The sequence below is a fragment of the Tympanuchus pallidicinctus genome, unplaced genomic scaffold, assembly GCF_026119805.1.
Source record: "Tympanuchus pallidicinctus isolate F22 unplaced genomic scaffold, pur_lepc_1.0 scaffold18, whole genome shotgun sequence".
In the NCBI taxonomy this organism is placed as follows: Eukaryota; Metazoa; Chordata; class Aves; order Galliformes; family Phasianidae; genus Tympanuchus; species Tympanuchus pallidicinctus.
The window spans coordinates 281,854-298,766 of NW_026294699.1; the positions used below are offsets into that span (position 1 = coordinate 281,854).

The window sequence follows — 16,913 nt, forward strand, 5'->3', positions numbered from 1 at the left end:
GAGCCGCTCAGCAGCAGGCAGCCACGCGAAGTGTGGGTCTTTGTTCTGGCACTGCAGCCTTTGCCCCTGGAATGGAATTTCTGAGGACAGAAGTGATGAGGACAGGAGGCGGTGGTGCTGGGTCACAGCCTGGCTGCCTTGCAGTGACACAGGCTGGATGCCATGTCACAAACCCAAGATAAGCTTTACACACACACGCTATCCATACTCATTATATTTCTTAGAAGCAATTAACATTTTCCAGGTACTCATTAATGCACGGTAATGTCACATGGTAGAGGGTAGAGCCCTTTGGAGGCCGATCAGCCCTTCCTTCATCCATCTCTTTGCGACTCTCGGCCGCCTTCCTTCTTGCTTTTGCTAAGCCGGTTCCCCCCATAGGTCGTCTTTGCTCCCGTAGCATCAAGCAATTTGCTTGCAAAGTCCTCGCACGCACCAAGTAGATTACGGAGACGTCCACCGAGCCTCAACCGAGCAGACAAAGCGGGCTCTGCTAACGAAAGCAAGTGCCGCGCACCCAGCGCAAGGAGCCCGCACCCAGCCCCGGGAGGGAGCGCAGGGACAGGCGGCGCCGAGCTCACGCACAGCGGGCGGCGCTGAGGGCGGCGCTGAGGGCGGCGCTGAGGGCGGCGCTGAGGGCGGCGCTGAGGGCGGCGCTGAGGGCGGCCGTGTGACGCCATCGGGGCGCGCGGTGGCGGGGTTCTCCATGGCCGCGCCGGAGGCGGCAGCACGGAAGCGGCGGCTGAAGGGGCATTTCGCGGCTCGCGCTAAGCGGCCCCGCGGCGGCGGCGGGCGGCAGCTGGAGGCCGGCATGCGCGGCATCCTCATCACCTGCAACATGAACGAGCGCAAGTGCGTGGGGGAGGCCTACAGCCTGCTGGGCGAGTACGGGGACCTGCTGTACGGCCCCGAGCAGGTGAGTGCGTGCGTCCGTCCTGAGGCGGGGCCGGGGGGAGGGCGGCCACGCGGTCTCCGCTCCGCGCCTTGACGCGGATCGCCGGCGCTGAGCGGCGTTCTGGCCGGCCCGCGGTACCGCCTGGCAGCTCCGCTCGGCGCTCACCGCGCGGGGCGAACCGTGTGCCCGCAGCTCTCGGAGCCCGCGGAGCGCCTGTCGGGGAGCGAGAGGGAGGAGGAGCGGGAGGAGGAGGACGACGACGACGACGCGGAGGCAGCGCTGAAGAAGGAGGTCGGACAGATCCGCGCCTGCACCGAGCGGCAGCTGCGGCGCTTCCAGTCAGTGGAGAGCGGCGCCAACAACGTCGTCTTCATCCGCACCCGCGGCATCGGTGGGTGTGCCGCGCCGTGCCGCGCCACACAGGGCCGGGGCTTCTCCTGGGGCCCGGGCAGCCCAGAAGGCCGGCGGCATCCTGTGCTGTATCAGCAGTAGGCAGCCAGCAGGACGAGGAGGTGACCGTTCCTCTGTTCTCAGCCCTGCGGAGGCCACGCCTCGAGAGCTGCGTTCGGTGTTGGGCTCCTCACTGTGAGAAAGATGTCGAGGCCCTGGGGTGCGTTCAGAAAAGGGCAGTGGGATCTGCGAGTGGTCTGGAGAATGAGTCTCATAGGGAGCAGCTGAGGGAATGGGATGGTTCAGCCAAGAAGAGAAGTCCCGCAGGAGGCCTTACTGCGCTCTACAACTGCTGAAAGGAGGTTGTGGAGGGTGGGGGGTGGACCTCTGTGCTCAGCTAACAGCAATGGGATGAGAGGGAATGTTCAGGTTGAGGATTAGGAACAATCTTTTCTCCAAAAGTGTGGTCAGGCCCTGGAATAGGCTGCCCAGTGAGGTGGTTGAGTTGCCATCCTTGCAGGCGATCAAGAGCAGGGGAGATGTGGCAATGAGGGATGTGGTTGGTGGATAAATTTTGGTGGTAGGTGGACAGTTGGGTGAGGTGATCTTAGAGGTTTCTTCTGGCTGTAATGATTCTACCATTTCCCATTGTCCTTCCCACTGGTTTTGCAATTAGCGGAGTTTCTGAAGGCAGAGGAATCGGCCTTGACAGAATGATCCACAGCTACCCAATTTTGGTGCATGGAAAGAATTCTCAGAAAAGGGTTTGAGGCTGAGCGCTGTGCAGCTAAGCGCGCGTTTCCCCAGCTTATACCTTTGGGGGAGGAACAAGGGAGAAGATCCTTCAAATTGATTCTCACACCTAGTTGTTTCCTTGTAGAACCTGAGAACCTGGTGCACCATATATTAAAGGACATTCATACCACTAAAAAGAAGAAAACCAGAGTAATTCTGCGCATGCTGCCCATTTCTGGAACTTGCAAGGCTTTTCTGGAAGATATGAAAAAATACACAGAAACGTTTTTTGAGCCTTGGTTTAAAGCCCCCAATAAGAGTACTTTCCAGATCGTTTACAAAGCTCGTAATAACAGTCACATGAATAGAGAAGAAGTAATTAAGGAGCTGGCAGGTATGTATAGATCACATACAGAGCTGAACCTAAGTACACAAGCGGCACACGGCTGCATGTGTAACAGGCTAGGCTGTTTGAAGAAAAGTGCTGTAAACAAGGAGGCATATTTGTTGCTTAACACCTGTATGTTGGCTTACAAAAATGTCTCTAAGGCTCTGAAAAGAGCTTGACATCAGTGTTTCCTGTTGATGTCTCAAGAGATGACAAAGCAGAACAGCATGCAGTAGTGAATTCTATTTGGTGTGTCAGTTATACGTGGTTTGAAATGACTACATCAAGTTGTTTGAATGCTATACTGAAATACACACATTCCTATTTCCATTTAATGTGGAACTTGAAAAACAGCTCTGCAACAAGTTGCATACTTTGGCGTCTTGTTTCTTGCTAGTTACAATGGGATAATTTAGTTACTGTAGTCCTGGTAGTATTTCTTAAGAATCCTAGTCTGTTCTGCTGTTTTACACAATTGCAGTAACTAATGATTGGTCACAAGTAGAGGGTTGTTATCTCCTCTGACTTGTGTTCCATTCAGGAGAGTAAACTGATGCTCTGAAACTGTTTTCCCGAGGTTTTTTAAACTATATTTTGTTTTACAGGAATTGTGGGCAGCCTTAATCCAGAAAACAAAGTTGATCTCAATAATCCACAACATACAGTTGTGGTGGAAATAATAAAGAATGTTTGTTGCTTGAGTGTGGTGAGAGACTATGTTCTATTCAGAAAATACAATCTACAGGAGGTGGTGAAGAGCAACAAAGAAGACATGCAACAAAACCCATCAAATGTGTCTGAAGAACAGAACTCAACAGCCGTAAAACCAGAAACCATGGAAGAGAACTTGAAGGAAGTAATACAAGAACAAGAGTGATGGTGCAATGGGAGCTGAACTCCATGGGAATTATATGCAAGCAGTGTAGGAAATGTGGTAGAAAAGAAAGATGGACACAATAGAAATAAACCTATAAAAATATTGCCTGAGAATTCAGAAAGGAAAAGTGGGTTTTGTTTTGGAATCTTGCTTTTAAAATTCATATGGAAGAATTGTAATGGTTGCTGCTGGTGGAGCTGACGCTGCTGTGGGTTTCCAAGTGCTTCACCTCTGGTGAGGTTTGCTGCCATCCTTCAGCAGCTTTGTTCAGTCTTTAGCTAGCACCAAAGTGTGCTTCCATGCATGCATCTATAAAGGCTGCCAGCCTGCCATACACTGAACCTTCTGTCCTATCTGATGGATACAGAAATCAGAAGGCAGGGCGGAATGAGCTCTGCCAGGAGGTGTCATCAGAAGTGAGGGACCTGAACAAGACAGTTGCTTGGAGAGGGTTTTTAGGGAAGTGATCTGACAACTTTTGGGGCTGCAGAATTCAAATCTATATTTCTACAGGAACAACAATGTGAGCTCAAAATCCTGATTTTTTTTCCCCCTATGTGCATCTCTGAAAAAATATGATAAGTCTTGAAAGGGCATTGGAAGAATTGCTGTGATCAAAGTACTTGAATTCTATGAGAGGATGCAGAGTAATAGATGGGACTGCTGTAGAACAGAGGTATCTGCAGGCATTGCAGATGATTTCAGGAAAAGCTCCATGTGTGTGCATCAGCTATGTATACAGCAGTTTACAGCTTGCAGCAAATGCTGCATGCAGCCACTTAACAGAATCCTTTCCAACAATTTATTGCAAATAGGTTTTTGTTGGGGTCTTTTCAGAAGCATAATCCTTGGGAGCAAAGTTATGAGGTCTGTGTTTTTGTTTTTTCTTAGATCTCAAAATTTGGATTTAAAAACTGCTTGGGAATTTCTTACGAGGAGCTCTGCAGTGCCATATTGGATAAGGCGATATGAGCTTGGCTTTTCATACAGGTTTAGCCTCACAACATTCATTTTGTTCCATGTTGAAAATGAATGTCTGGGTTGTCAGTTTGTTGTGGCACTTCTAGATATCACAGTGACTTTAAAACAAACCAAGCCAAAGAGTGCAGCTGCAGCCTGCTTCCTGAGGGGCTGGAGCACTCTTCCTGCACAGCTGCCTAGCGTCAGTGTTCCATTTCTAGTGCAGATGCTCGTGGGTTGCTCATGGGAAAAGCCTGTCCTGAAGAACTCTGCTTTTTCCTTCCCTGATTTAGCAGGAACGATTTGTTCAGGTCTCTCTCAATAGTGTTTCCATTTTCCTCTTCTCTCAAAACTGTTACAGAAGTGGAAACTAAAGAGGGCTTTTTCTCTTGTTCAGTCTTCCATACCATTCGGTTATTAAAGTTCTGCTTTCTTACCTCCATCGGTGTTTTCTTCTAAAATTTAAAGCTTTTTGCATATGGATGAAAATTGACAGTGCTGAGGTTATCTGGGGCAGACCTGCTGGAGCTCAGGCACAGCAGCCAGCTGCCACGTTTGGTGGGAGCTGATGTTGGTCAGTGTGGCTGGAAAAAGCCCACTTGGTATTACAAAGGCCAAGGGCTCATGGATACCTGTGTAGAGGGGCTGGTTATTTTTTCCTTCTATCTGTCACTCCAAAATGCAAGAAGCTGCTGAATAACTCCCATTCCATCTGCCAAACCTGTGTCTGACACACAGGTGCTGTCTCTGCTGCAATCTCAAAGGTGTACATGTGTGTTTCAGTTGGTTTGTTGTTTTCTTTGTTTGTTTCTTTGGTTCTTTTTTTTTTTTTTTTTCCAGGTTTTTTTTTTTTTTTCAGCCCTTGCTGCGCTTTGATTATCTGAAAGCGTTAACTCCCAAATTGAGGAGTTACCAAGATTACAGCAGGTGGGGTGCATGCAAGGTCTGTAGCTGTTTCTGGGCCTGTTGTTACCTGCTACCGTGACTCCTTGTTCATAAGCCTCCTGTGGGTTGAAGTGTGCAGTACTGGAGAATTAACAGGCTGCTCCTTCTCCTGGTCACCACTCCTAGGCGCATCGCTGTTCTGAAGTGTCAGGCAGTGGCAGAAGCTGTGCTTGCATCTGCCTTGCTGGGTAGGCTTGGTTTGTGTTCAGGGAGAACACAGGCACTTAAAGGCTGCACAGGTGGGAGTTGTAAAACGTGTGCGTTCTCACCCATTTGCTGCCTAGTGGTGTGACACACACACAGCCCTGGGTTGGTGCTTACAGGTGTAATAGAACAGTTTTGTCACAAGTACAATTAGTGGGGATGGGTTTTGTGGATAGCTTCTCAAAAATAAATCTGTTCCCTCTGTTGCTTGCTTCCTTTTGTCATACAGATTTTTGATTCAGAATAGCATAGGTCTCCATCCTATTTAATCTAAGGAAGAATTTGGTGGCTGGTGGAATAGCTCCAACTTCTTCTTTTAGGTTCTGTAGTGTCCTTATTTCCCAAATAATATTAGTCATTTCTCTGGCATAACCACGTGTTTGGGCTTTTTGGTTTGCTGTTAACTTAGATGTCACGAATGGAGTCTAACATTTCATTTTCTAGCCTCTCCCCATTTAAAAAGGGGGATTGGTTTTTTTTTGATTACTTGTTCTTAGCACTCTTACTGATTCCTAAATTCACAGAAAATCACATTAACTCCTGCACTTGTGGCAGGGCTCCCAGAGCCTCGCAGTGCTGCACTGCTGGGAGGGGGGCAGGCTCTCTTCACTGGTTTGCAGCAATAGAACAAGGGGCAACAGGGGAAACTGGAACATCGGTTCCAGTACAAACATGAGGAATAACTTTCCTGTCAGTGACAGCACAGGAACAAGCTGCCCAGAGAGGTGGGGGAATCTCCTTCTGTGCAGATATTCCCAACCATGCTGGATGCCAAGCTATGCGACATGCTGTAGGGAACCTTCTCTAGCAGAGATGTTGGACTCCATCTCCAGAGCTTCCTTCCAACCCCTGCCATTCTGTGATCCCTGTGGATCCCCTCCAGCTTGAGTGTTCAATGAAGGTGAGCCCCATCTGCACCTTGCCCCCCAGTTTTGGCCACCTACCTCCCTCCCTCTCACCCCCCATATCAAGCTCTGCTTTCCAGTTTAGACCACCTGCACCTCCATTTCAGCTGTGCCCTCCAATTTTAGGAATACAGTCCCCCTGCATTCCTCCCAGTTTCCTCCCGGTGAGGGCCATCTGCCTCCCCCAGTGTAGCTGTGCCCACCCAGTTGGAGCCATCTGCCTCCCGCTGTGGGCATTGTCCCCGCAGGCCCCCCCCACACATTCACTTCGGAACTCCCCCTCCCCTCCAGCCATGGCCCTGTATCAAGGAAAATGTTTTTTCACAGTACAGCTGTTCCAGCGCAGTTTAATGTGGTCTTGATGCTGTTAGTAAAACCAAGGCAATTTCCCTTCTCAGAGGAAGAACACTGATCTCCTTGGGGCTGCCAGTGTAAGACGTGGTACAAAACTCCCTGGCTTCAGTTACAAACGTGTCCACCTAGGGACCCTGCTGCAGACACGTGCACTCCCGGGCCCTTTGGAGAAAGCCTTCCAGGTGCTCTCCTGTCCCCTTCGTCCCCACGGAGCTCCTGCTGCTGGAGGGAACGGTGTGATACCGGCTGAGACACGGGCTGCCGCACCGGGACTGCGCCCAGAGGCAGAGATCATCGCAGGAACCGCACTCGGGACAGCGCAGGCATCCCGGGCCTTGGGGAACGCTCCCGTTGCAGCCCCGATTGCTCTCAAAGCAGAGCTCCGGCTTCCTCACGGTTACGGATGACGAACGAGACGACGGCAGCGCTCTACTCGGGAGCGGCGCCACGGCTCTTCGCTCTCCACTCAGAGGCTTTCCGCCGTCGAGCTGCTTCTCGGCTCCCTTGCCGAGAGCTCCGCCGCCGCCGTTCCCAGCACCTTCCCCGCCGGGGCGGCACCACGCTGCGCTGGGAAGCCGACGGGAGCGGCGTGCGGAGAGCGACGGCCGGGCGCTGCGGACGGGACTCGGGCCGTCGGGATACGCTGCCAGCGGAGCTTCCGGGGGCGGCCGCCGCTCCTGCTCTTGCTCCCCACCCGTTCCCGTCAGCAGCGCCGGCGAAAGCCTTCTGCTGGCTTAAGGGCGGCTCCGGTCTTCTTAAAACCTGAACTGCTCGGGGGGAAAGGGGCCCCGACATGCAGAGGAAGCTCTGCTCTGCTCGCCCGTGTCTGATCTCACTTGTCCCTGCAGGCCCCCAAGGTCAACCGGCAGGGTGGAATCCTGTCCCTGAGCCTGGGCTGGATGCCAGAGGCAAGTCCCCACTCTTCATTGCCTTGATATTTGCTCAGACTTGGTGGTGGACCTGTGGTGGACGTCCATTGGGACAGCCCTTACGTTGCATGCTCGAAGCAGTGCGCTGCCGTGAGGACCCACTGCGGTGTGATGAGAGATCCTCCGTGAGAGATGATTCCTGTACCCACCTCCCACGGACCCGTGCAGAGCATCTGTGCCACTCATTTTTATAACCATCAGCCATGGGCCGGAGCCCGCAGGTGCTGCAAGCAGAAACACGTCAGCTTTTGCATCGGAACCGCCGTCCCTCCCCACAGGGCACCGCCGGGCCACTCACTCGCAGCCGCCGGAGAAGCCGTGCCCGGGCCGGCAGGCGCCCAGCAGCACCACGAGAGGCGGCAGCAGCACCACCGCTCCCGAAGGCGCGCAGCAGCCCATCGCGCCCGGCTTCGTCGCCGCCGGCGCTGCTGTCACAGAACCGTTGGTTCCGAGGTTTGTGATGCCGTGAGGGGGGGGTGCGGGCAGGAGCTGGAAGGGACCCCCGGCTGCCTTCTGCCGTAGCAGCGCCCTATGTCTTGTATGGATGGATGCGGAGCCACATGGTTGAGTGTGCAACCCAGGTTTGTGAATGACAGCAGCACGAATTTCAGGCTCTGTCCCAAAGGGAAACAGCTGCTCCTAAGGCCCTCGAGGCGTCACGCGCACCAGAAGCGGCTCTCAAACAAACCTTGCTGTGGTTTTGCGTGCTGTCCTGAAGGCGGTGCCCCAGATCTGCTGAGGGTGCACAGAATGCCTCAGAGGCAGTTTGCCTTGTGTGGGTATTCAGCTGTCCCCTTAGCGCTGTTCTCCGGGAGGTTAAGGGGAGTGGTGGGACGGATGAATGGCTCCGCGTGTGTCTGAGGGAGGGATGGGTGTCTTTGTGGAGACAGGAATGGAGCAGCGCCAGCAGTACTGAGGAAACTCAGTCATGGCCCCAGAGCACACGATGCCCTCAGCAAACAGCACCGATCTGCGCTGCAATGCAGCAAAACCCGGGAGCAAAGGGGAAAAGTTAAGTGGGGAGGGGAATACTTGGGAGGAGCCAAGCAAGATGAGTAAGTATTGAAAACAAAGAAAAGGGGCAAGATGGAGGCCGATACAGGAATCATGTACAAGCAAGCTGCACGTTGGTTTGTTTGCTTGTTTTATTGGGCCCTGCATCCAATCACTGGAATCCACCTTAATATTTTGTTAAGAATTATTCTACACAGAACTCCAGAGCTGGGGGGCTGGAAGGGAACTGCAGGCAGCTCCAGCATCCACAGACCTTACAGAAGGATGAGGCCAGCCACATCTCCACCTTATTTAGGAGGATAGGGGAGTGGTGACAGACAAGGGGAAGTGGCCTCAAGTTGTGCCAGGGAGGTTTAGGTTGGATCTCAGGAAAAACTTCACTACAGAAAGGGTAGTGAAGGGTTGTTTTTAAACACATCCAGGGACAGTGACTCAACCACGTCCATGGGCAGCCCATTGCAGTGCTTATATATGGAGTTACAGGGCACAGAACTGGGGCCAGCACTTGGTGCAAGGCAAGCAATCAGAGAGCCGCACGCCAGGGAGGGCCTCCTCTGGCCCAGCCTCAGCTGGCTTGTCTGACCGGGACGGTCACCCAAGCTCCCACCAGAGCAGGGAAGTGCTGGGGAGACTTGATACGTGGAGGACTGTCCTTGAGCTCTTGTTCAGAGCTTCTGCCCTGGCAGTGTATATTTGCATTTAGGATGCGTGTCCAGTTCTGGGCTCTCCAGTTCAAAAGAGACACGGATCTCCTAGAAGGAGTCTGGCAGAGGGCCACAAAGATGACGAAGGACCTGGAGCACATCCCTGATGAGGAAAGGCTGAGTAAGCTGGGTCTGTGCAGCCTGGGGAAAAGAAGACTGAGGGGAGATCTGATCTGTGTTAATTAACACCTAAAGGGAGGTGGGAGGCAAATGATGAGGCCAGGCTCTTCTTGGTGGTGTGTTGCAATAGGACAAGGAGCGTTGGCCCAAAACCTGAACGCAGGAAATTCCATACAGGTAGGCCTGTAGGCCTGGGTGCCTACCTGTGCGACCTATTGTAGGGAACCTGCTTTAGCAGGGGGGTTGGACTCACGGATCTCTTGAGGTCCCTTCCAACCCCTGCGATTCTGTGATGCTGTGACATCAAGAGCTATTGTCTGGGTGGTCTACAGCTTCCTCACAAAGGGAAGGAGGGAAGAAGACACTGATCGCTTCTCTCTGGAGAGACTCTGCTGGAGGTGGCAGCAGCGTGATTCCTTCAGTGCAAGGTGGCAGGAGTGCAGCTGCTGCCGCAGTTTCCAGAGACCCAGGCGGGACCCTGCAGGCGATGGCCGTCAGAGCCTCTCGCCACCAAGCGTCCGGCTGCCAGCAGTGGGTGAGCTCACTTGGACGTTGCGGCCGGGAGGTGCTAACCGGCGAGTCTTACATTTCCACTACTAAATTCGGTATGGAAGCACACTAACAATGGGAAATACGCCTGGTGTAGGAAAGGGGATGTCCTTAGCCGAGGTATGGAAAACTGAAAGAGAACAGGTGAAGCTGCAGATGTACCGATAAGAGTGTGAGCACGTGACGCTGGACTTGGCAGGTTTGCGGGAGGGTCTAGCTGCCCGTGTTCATATTTCAGCCATCAGCCTTTGTACCAGAGAGGCTTTATGTGCTTGGCTTGCTGCACTGCAGCACGTTTCACGTGCGTGGGTAACCTGTGCAAAAGCGCCCTGGATCCAGACCCGGTTTCTATATCACATCTTGTCCTCGGTGGCCTGAGGTGTCAGGAGCACACCGAGCTGGAAAGCATTCCCTCTCAGGGTTGTGGAGGCACTATAGAAGTTTGCCACGCGAAGTTGTGCATGCCCTGTCCCTGGAAGCATTCAAGGGCAGACTGGAGGGAGCTCTGGGCAGGCTGACTCAGCTGGTGGCATCCCTGCCCTTGGCAGTGGGGTTGGAGGTAAAAGTTCTTAGTCGTCCCTTCCTACCCCAGCCATTCCGTGATTCCGTGTTTCTATGATGTAAGCACCGGTCCCAGCAGCCCTGGTGCAGCGCATCACAAGAGGGACGGGGAGCCTCCACCCGGCTTCCCAAGGCCGTGAGGTCACAATGCCCCACTGTGATGCTGTCCCTGGGCACAGGCCTTGCTCTGCGCCTGCCCCAAGTGCAACACTTGCTGTGGCGGCAGTGGTGGTGGTGGCAGCATGGCACGTGTGTGGGGGGCCACGGCCCCTGCCCGCCTTGTCGTGCTCCTCCTACTGATGGCGCTGCGTTCCCGCGAGATTTGTGCTGCTCCGCTTCGAGCACTGGCAGCAGGTGAGTGGGCAGAGACGGGACCAAAACTGGGAAAACGGGGGGCCTGAAGTCACCCTTCCCTGGGGCCACCTTCCGGGTTGGACGTTAGGCAGACGGTGACGGGCAGCACCGCAGGAGCCGGGCAAGAGCCTGTGGCAGCGCTGTTCCCCAGGGCTGGCTCCAGCCGTGCCGGGCCGCGGCTCTGCCGCTTGCTGGCTGGAGCACAGCCTTCATCCTGGGTGATGTCCAGGGGTGATGTCCTCTGTGTGCTGGGAAAAGCGTGAGCATTTCTGCTCCGGCCTCGTGGTACGCCCCTAGACGAATCCCAGTTTCCAACACAGAGCCCCGACCGCAGCCCAGAGCAAGACACAGGTGTGTTTTCCTCCGGTGCTTCGGTGTGACCTTCCTTTGTGTACACCAGAGGCGTCCCAGGAAGACAGGCCCCAGGGGCAGCTGCTTCTTCCCTGCGGTCCGTAAGGGTTGTTGCGCGTGGCGTGGAGAGCGCATTGTGGAAGCTGCCAGGTGGCAGCCCGGAGGTCCTCCCGGCCGCTCTGCAACTGTGACATCGTGACCTGAGTCTTTCTCCCGCCCCGTCACCTGACCCACCTCCAGTTTCTAAGGGAGAAGAAGATCACAACATCCCCAGCAATGGGAACGTCTCTCATCAGTTCTTGATTCTTGGTTCTAGATGCTGACATTGGTGGTGGTGAATCGACCTATTCAGACATTAGTCTGAATCCAGGTCTTATGCCTTGGGATCAACCCAGAGGTAGGTTCTGAGTGCCTGTTTCCAAGAAGGCAGACAAATTTGTGCCCCAGTAGCATACAGTGTCATTTCAGATCCTCTCAAGGTCTTCCTAACCTGCTTGTACCTTGGAGGTCTTGCACAGATCAGTCATGAGTAGTTTGTTACTGGGAGAGCGGCCACATTTCAGTGGGAAGGTTACCCCTGCCTCTCTCCAGTTGTGAGAACGCAGACCACCTTCTTTGCGCCACGTCAATCCCTGACCCGCCACCACACCCTGCGGGTCACTGAGGAAAAAGTAGCCCCGAGATGCAGAGGAAGCTCTGCTCTGCTCACCCGTGTCTGATCTCACTTGTCCCTGCAGGCCCTCAAGGACAACCGGCAGAGTGGAATCCTGTCCCTGAGCCTGGGCTGGACGCCAGAGGCAAGTCCCCACTCTTCATTGCCTTGATATTTGCTCAGACTTGGTGGTGATAGCTCAGCAAGCTTTCGGCTCTTCACCGGCCAGCGTGACAGTGCTGGGTGAAATGCATGGAGTCCACTGATTCCTGGGTGCTGCATGCTCCCACTGCTGCCTTTGTCTCTCTGACTCCGAGGTCTCCCAGTCAGAAAGCCTCAAGGGGCTGAATTTTGTTCATGAGGTCTCGGAGGGCTCTTTCACGTGGCCTGGAGAAAGTATTTTGAAAGCTGCTGAATGCCAGCCAGCAAGGTCCCCTGGCCCCTCTGCAACTTGGGAGCTTTTGTCCTGCGTGTGGCTCGCGTGTCACTACCTGAGCCCCTTGTAGTCACTGTAGGTTCTAAGGAAGAGAGAGGTGGCCACGTGCAATGGGAACGTTTCTCATCTGCCCTTGACGACAGCTGTGTCCGTAGGCAGTGGCTTGTGGAAGCCTCATCTTAATCTGCTCTGTTGTAACCTTCACCTGTTTGTTTTTTCTGGGAGACCGCAGCTTGGCCAATTACCGAGGTGACACCAATATGGTGAACAGCAAAATGGTGCTTTAATGGAACGAACACGTGCTTATATATGGAGGGGAGGTCCTAATGCGTTACAACCCGAAGATGGCGCAAGCGCCTAATACAACATTTCCCCCTCCCCATGCCAAGAGAAGCCTTGCCCCGTTACAATACGCAATGTGCTAAACCTAAACAACATACATCTTAGAACTTATCCTGCATTCTACAATATTCCAATTGCGTGTAGATCATTTTCTCAGTCATTCGTTGTATACAACCTCGCAAACATCGAAAGATACATGGCAAACACAACATTAATCCCAAAAATATGAACAACCTATCAGTAGAAAAATTCAAAGGTACCCCTGTAAGGCACGTGCGGAATGGTGAAGTGGCTGATTGCATGCTTAGGCAGAAATCCGTCCTCCCTGTTTGGCGAGCCCAAGTAACCCACAAATTCCCAGGCTGCTGGATCAAGTGAGTACCTCCCACCGGCAACCAACACAGACAAAAGAGGCACAACGACATTAGCACAGTAATTCTCGTTGGCAGCAAGGGTCCCTTTTCCAGGTCCTTTTCCTTCATGTGGCTGTCCTTTGGTTCCGGGTCCTTCAAGTGCCCGATCAACATAGCCTGTAACAAGATACTCAATTCTTGATTATTACCTCAGTAGCTTTAACATCACCAACCTCCGGCTTGATCTTCCTTGAGGGTACCCATCAAATGTCCCCCGTTTCTTTGTTTTTTATTGCCGCATAACCTCTGCCCCATACTGATATGGACCACCCCGCTTCCCAAGAACCATTTTCCATTTTAACCTTAACTGGTGGGCCCTCCTCAATTTTCGGCTGCCAATGTTTCTGTATAGGGGTCCTTATGCTTTCCCCCGCTCAAAATGATTTAACGCATACAATGCACGAGCCAAGATTTCTCCTTGAAGTGATATTGGGATCTTCCCTGTGTATCCCTCCCCCTCCCCAAGGACACGAATCTTTTCCTTGAGGAGGCGGTTAGCCCTTTCTACAATGGCTTGACCTTGCGAATTACCCGGGATTCCTGTACTATGTGTGATGTTCCAGCTGGCCAGCCACTCTTTAGATGACCGCGAAACAAAGCAAGAGCCATTATCTGTTTTTATGTGGTGCGGCATTCCCAAGACCGCGATGGCCGTGGCCCAGTGATGCTGAGCCGCCGCAGAGCTAGTGCGCCCATGTTGTGTAGCAACAATGACGTTAGAGGATGTATCAATTGTTATAGCAAGCCATGCTCGTGGGGCCATTCGTGGTTCCATCGTAAAATCTGTCTGCCAGACGTCCAATGGGGCGAGACCACGGGGATTAATTCATGCCCCGAGCGCTGGTGCAGAATTGCAGTGCGGGCAAGTTTGCACAACTTCCCTAGCAACAGTGACAGGAATGGAGCAAGTCCGAGCTAACGCTCTAGCCCCTATATGTAATGCAGAATGAAGATCACGAGCTTCCCGCAAAGTAAATACTTGGCCCCCCGCTAAACGATCCGCTATATCATTCCCCATAGTGAAAAACCCTCGAACATCAGAATGGCTACGGACATGGAGGATGGCGACAGGCGCAGATCTGGCCACCAAAGCATCCTCCAACAAAGCTGCAGTTGTCGTATTCGGCTGTCCCTCCTTTCCCATGCGTAATAGCAACCTAGCTACGAATGCCGAATCAGTAATGATGTTACGGGGAGTCTGGGGCCAGATGCATAGTGCCACTGCCACCGCTCTGGCTTCCAGCATCTGAACGCTCACCGAGCCATCAGTTATCAACTTAGACTCCCACTTGCCACCCGGTACTTGCCAAACAGCTACTCCCTGGCCAGTCGCCGAAGAGGTATCAGTGAATATTGTCGGGCCATCTATGGGGGTGTCCAACACTCTGTGCCTTAGGGATATCTGAAGAGGTCTCGCCAGATCGAAAATTGGTAGTACATCAGTGTAACTAAGCTTACCACTGAAATCATGCACCGCCAAGGAGATCTCATTCGGCAAAGGCTGAGCATTTTGAAAAGCCCCCGGTAGGTACACAATATCCAGGTCCTTTGCAAAAGCTCTTACCGCCGTGAGGCGAGCCTTTCGGAGCAGAGAGGACAATTGCTCCAACCACAGAGTAAACGCCCTCACCGGCTGGGCGGAGAACAGCCAACCCAATGGAAGGGCTGCCAACTCCCCTGCTCTAAGTGCTGTTGCTTGGCCCTCTGGGGACCCTACCATACCCTCCGCTAGGCCCTGGAGACGCGCAAGATTAGTCCTGTCATTCCGGCCCTGGCCATTCGCTGGATGGCGGTGGTCACGAGTGGCAGTGGCCACCACAACCTGAAGCAGCCTATTCCACTCATCATACCACAGGGTGTATTGTACAGGTTCAAGGATGACACGCATAAGATTGACCACATCATATGGCAGGAGGCTAGAAGCCATAAGAGCTTCTACTGCCTACATGGTCACAGGAGAGCGCAGACCTTTACTTTTAACCAAATCCGCAAGGCGAGTAATTGCCTTGGAGTCCAGAGGGGTCCAAGCTGGATCCTCTGTTTTTACTACTACAGGGAGGGCAAATGCCGTAGCTGTCGGATCTGCCGTTCGTAAACCCTCCCTCGCCCTAGCGCAGTCAGTGAGTGCAGGTGGGGCCCATGAGGCAGTCACTGCAGGATCCCGCCCTCCCTGGGTGAATCCCGAGGCTGCTCGCACCGGGACGCCACACCCACATCCTTCACAAGATGGAGTGGAACATTGCAGCCCCTTTTGGGAGCGGCCGCGGCAACAAACAGAGTCAGGCAGCGAGGAAGCACCGCCCCCGCTCTCACATTTCACCAGCCGCGCCGTACCCTCTCCGGCCAGCTCGCCCTCCCCCACTGCCCTCTTAACAGGTGTAGAACAAGCTATGTTACATTCCTCCGCACCTCCCCTTCCCCCCTCATCCCTGAAGGGTTTCAACGAAGGCTATAAACCCTGAGCTGGATAAGGAGGCGGGGATGGAGCCTCTTCGTCCCTGCGGTCCGACGATCCCTGCCGGACTTCCTCCCTTCTTGGTGTCGAAGCTGCCGCCTCGGGCGGGGCTGCGGGGACCGGCCCCGACTTGCCCTCCAGCAAACCTGCAGCAGAGACAAGATCTCCCCCCTCCCCAGCCCTAACAGCTCCCTAGCTCGATCACTCGCCATTTTCTCCTCCCTCGCCATCTTAAACGCCCCCAAAATCAATCCCCACACCTTGAACTCTGCCGCCTTTTGGGTAGTCGTTGCCCTCTTAGAGAGCGCGGCAGTGAACCCATCCCAATTAGCGGGATCGTATAAGTCAGAGGGAGACGCCAATAAGCCCTCCCCCTCCAGCAGCGAAAGAACCGCTGCAACCTCCTTCTTAGAAGGAACACTTCTTGCACAATAGGTCTTACATGCGCGAAGAATCACCTTGATAACGGCTTCCATCGCCCCAGGCTAAGCGCGCGTCTAGCCTTCACCGGGCGCTTCCCCGAGCTTCTCGGGGGATCCTGGCTCTTTTTCCCGAGCCTCCCGCCTGACAAGGAGTAATGCGCACTCCTCCCCGTCCCCGGGCTTCCACTACTCCGCGGGTTTTATAACGTACCCGCTCCGCAATGGGATCCTGCGCCGCTGGCAGAACAGCTGACTCACCCCCAGAAATCACGTCGGGATCACCATTTGTTGTAACCTTCACCTGTTCGTTTTTTCTGGGAGACCGCAGCTTGGCCAATTACCGAGGTGACACCAATATGGTGAACAGCAAAATGGCGCTTTAATGGAACGAACACGTGCGGGAGAGGTCCTAACGCGTTACAACCCGAAGATGGCGCAAGCGCCTAATGCAACACTGCTCCATGAGACTCAGGGCAATCCCCCAGCTAAGTCGCTGGAAGGAAAGGGTCTGTAGGTGTTCCCCTTCCCCATTCCCTTTCCCTGTGCAGTTCCACTTTCAATAGCACGGCGCCACTGCAGGCACCCAGCAACTGTTTTCAAGGTGCTCCTGCGTTGAAGAGAGAGAAGAGGGTTGCAAAGTAGCCCCCTGTCACTCCCATCTGAAGAAGTATGTGGGCAGGTTTGACGGCAGCTGCTCTGTCCTGTGTGTCTTTACAGATGTGGATGGCGGAGAATGGGATCCAGCTTCCCAGCTGGGTTCCAGGCCAGAAGGTCCGGCGGATCTCATGGGTATGTCATGGCTTTTTACTTCCTTTGAGAGCTGCCAGCTCAGAGCTCTAATGTCAGCCAGGCACGTCTGAAGGTATGAGAATCCAGACGTGCCTTTGCGTGCCCTGTCACCGCATGATTCCCCGATAGCACCTGCCCCTCAGTGACGCCATCATGCAGCTGTAATACG

General features: G+C 53.7%; 2 protein-coding genes across 2 annotated transcripts in view; both read left to right on the plus strand.

The window, feature by feature from the left end:
• The first annotated feature begins 675 nt into the window (after nt 1–675).
• THUMPD1 (THUMP domain containing 1) lies at nt 676–4,687 on the plus strand. Its single transcript, XM_052679824.1, has 4 exons — nt 676–916; nt 1,088–1,286; nt 2,166–2,414; nt 3,014–4,687. Exons 1-4 carry the CDS (start codon nt 707–709, stop codon nt 3,283–3,285), a joined length of 930 nt encoding a protein of 309 aa, XP_052535784.1. The 5' UTR covers nt 676–706; the 3' UTR covers nt 3,286–4,687.
• A 1,935-nt stretch (nt 4,688–6,622) lies between these two features.
• Nucleotides 6,623–16,913, plus strand: part of LOC128079313 (uncharacterized) — a 36,735-nt gene continuing 26,444 nt past the window's right edge. The window contains exon 1 of the mRNA XM_052680354.1: nt 6,623–8,035. Within this exon, the coding sequence (XP_052536314.1) occupies nt 7,786–8,035 (250 nt within the window). The 5' untranslated portion in view covers nt 6,623–7,785. The remainder of the gene's footprint in view (nt 8,036–16,913) is intronic.

Bases quoted from the DNA above. Each gene is read 5' to 3' on its own strand.
- THUMPD1 (XM_052679824.1), top strand. From the start codon at position 707: ATGGCCGCGCCGGAGGCGGCAGCACGGAAGCGGCGGCTGAAGGGGCAT. The intron at 1,287-2,165 runs GTGGGTGTGCCG...GTTTCCTTGTAG, and splicing joins CATCCGCACCCGCGGCATCG to AACCTGAGAACCTGGTGCAC. The intron at 2,415-3,013 runs GTATGTATAGAT...TTTGTTTTACAG, and splicing joins AGTAATTAAGGAGCTGGCAG to GAATTGTGGGCAGCCTTAAT.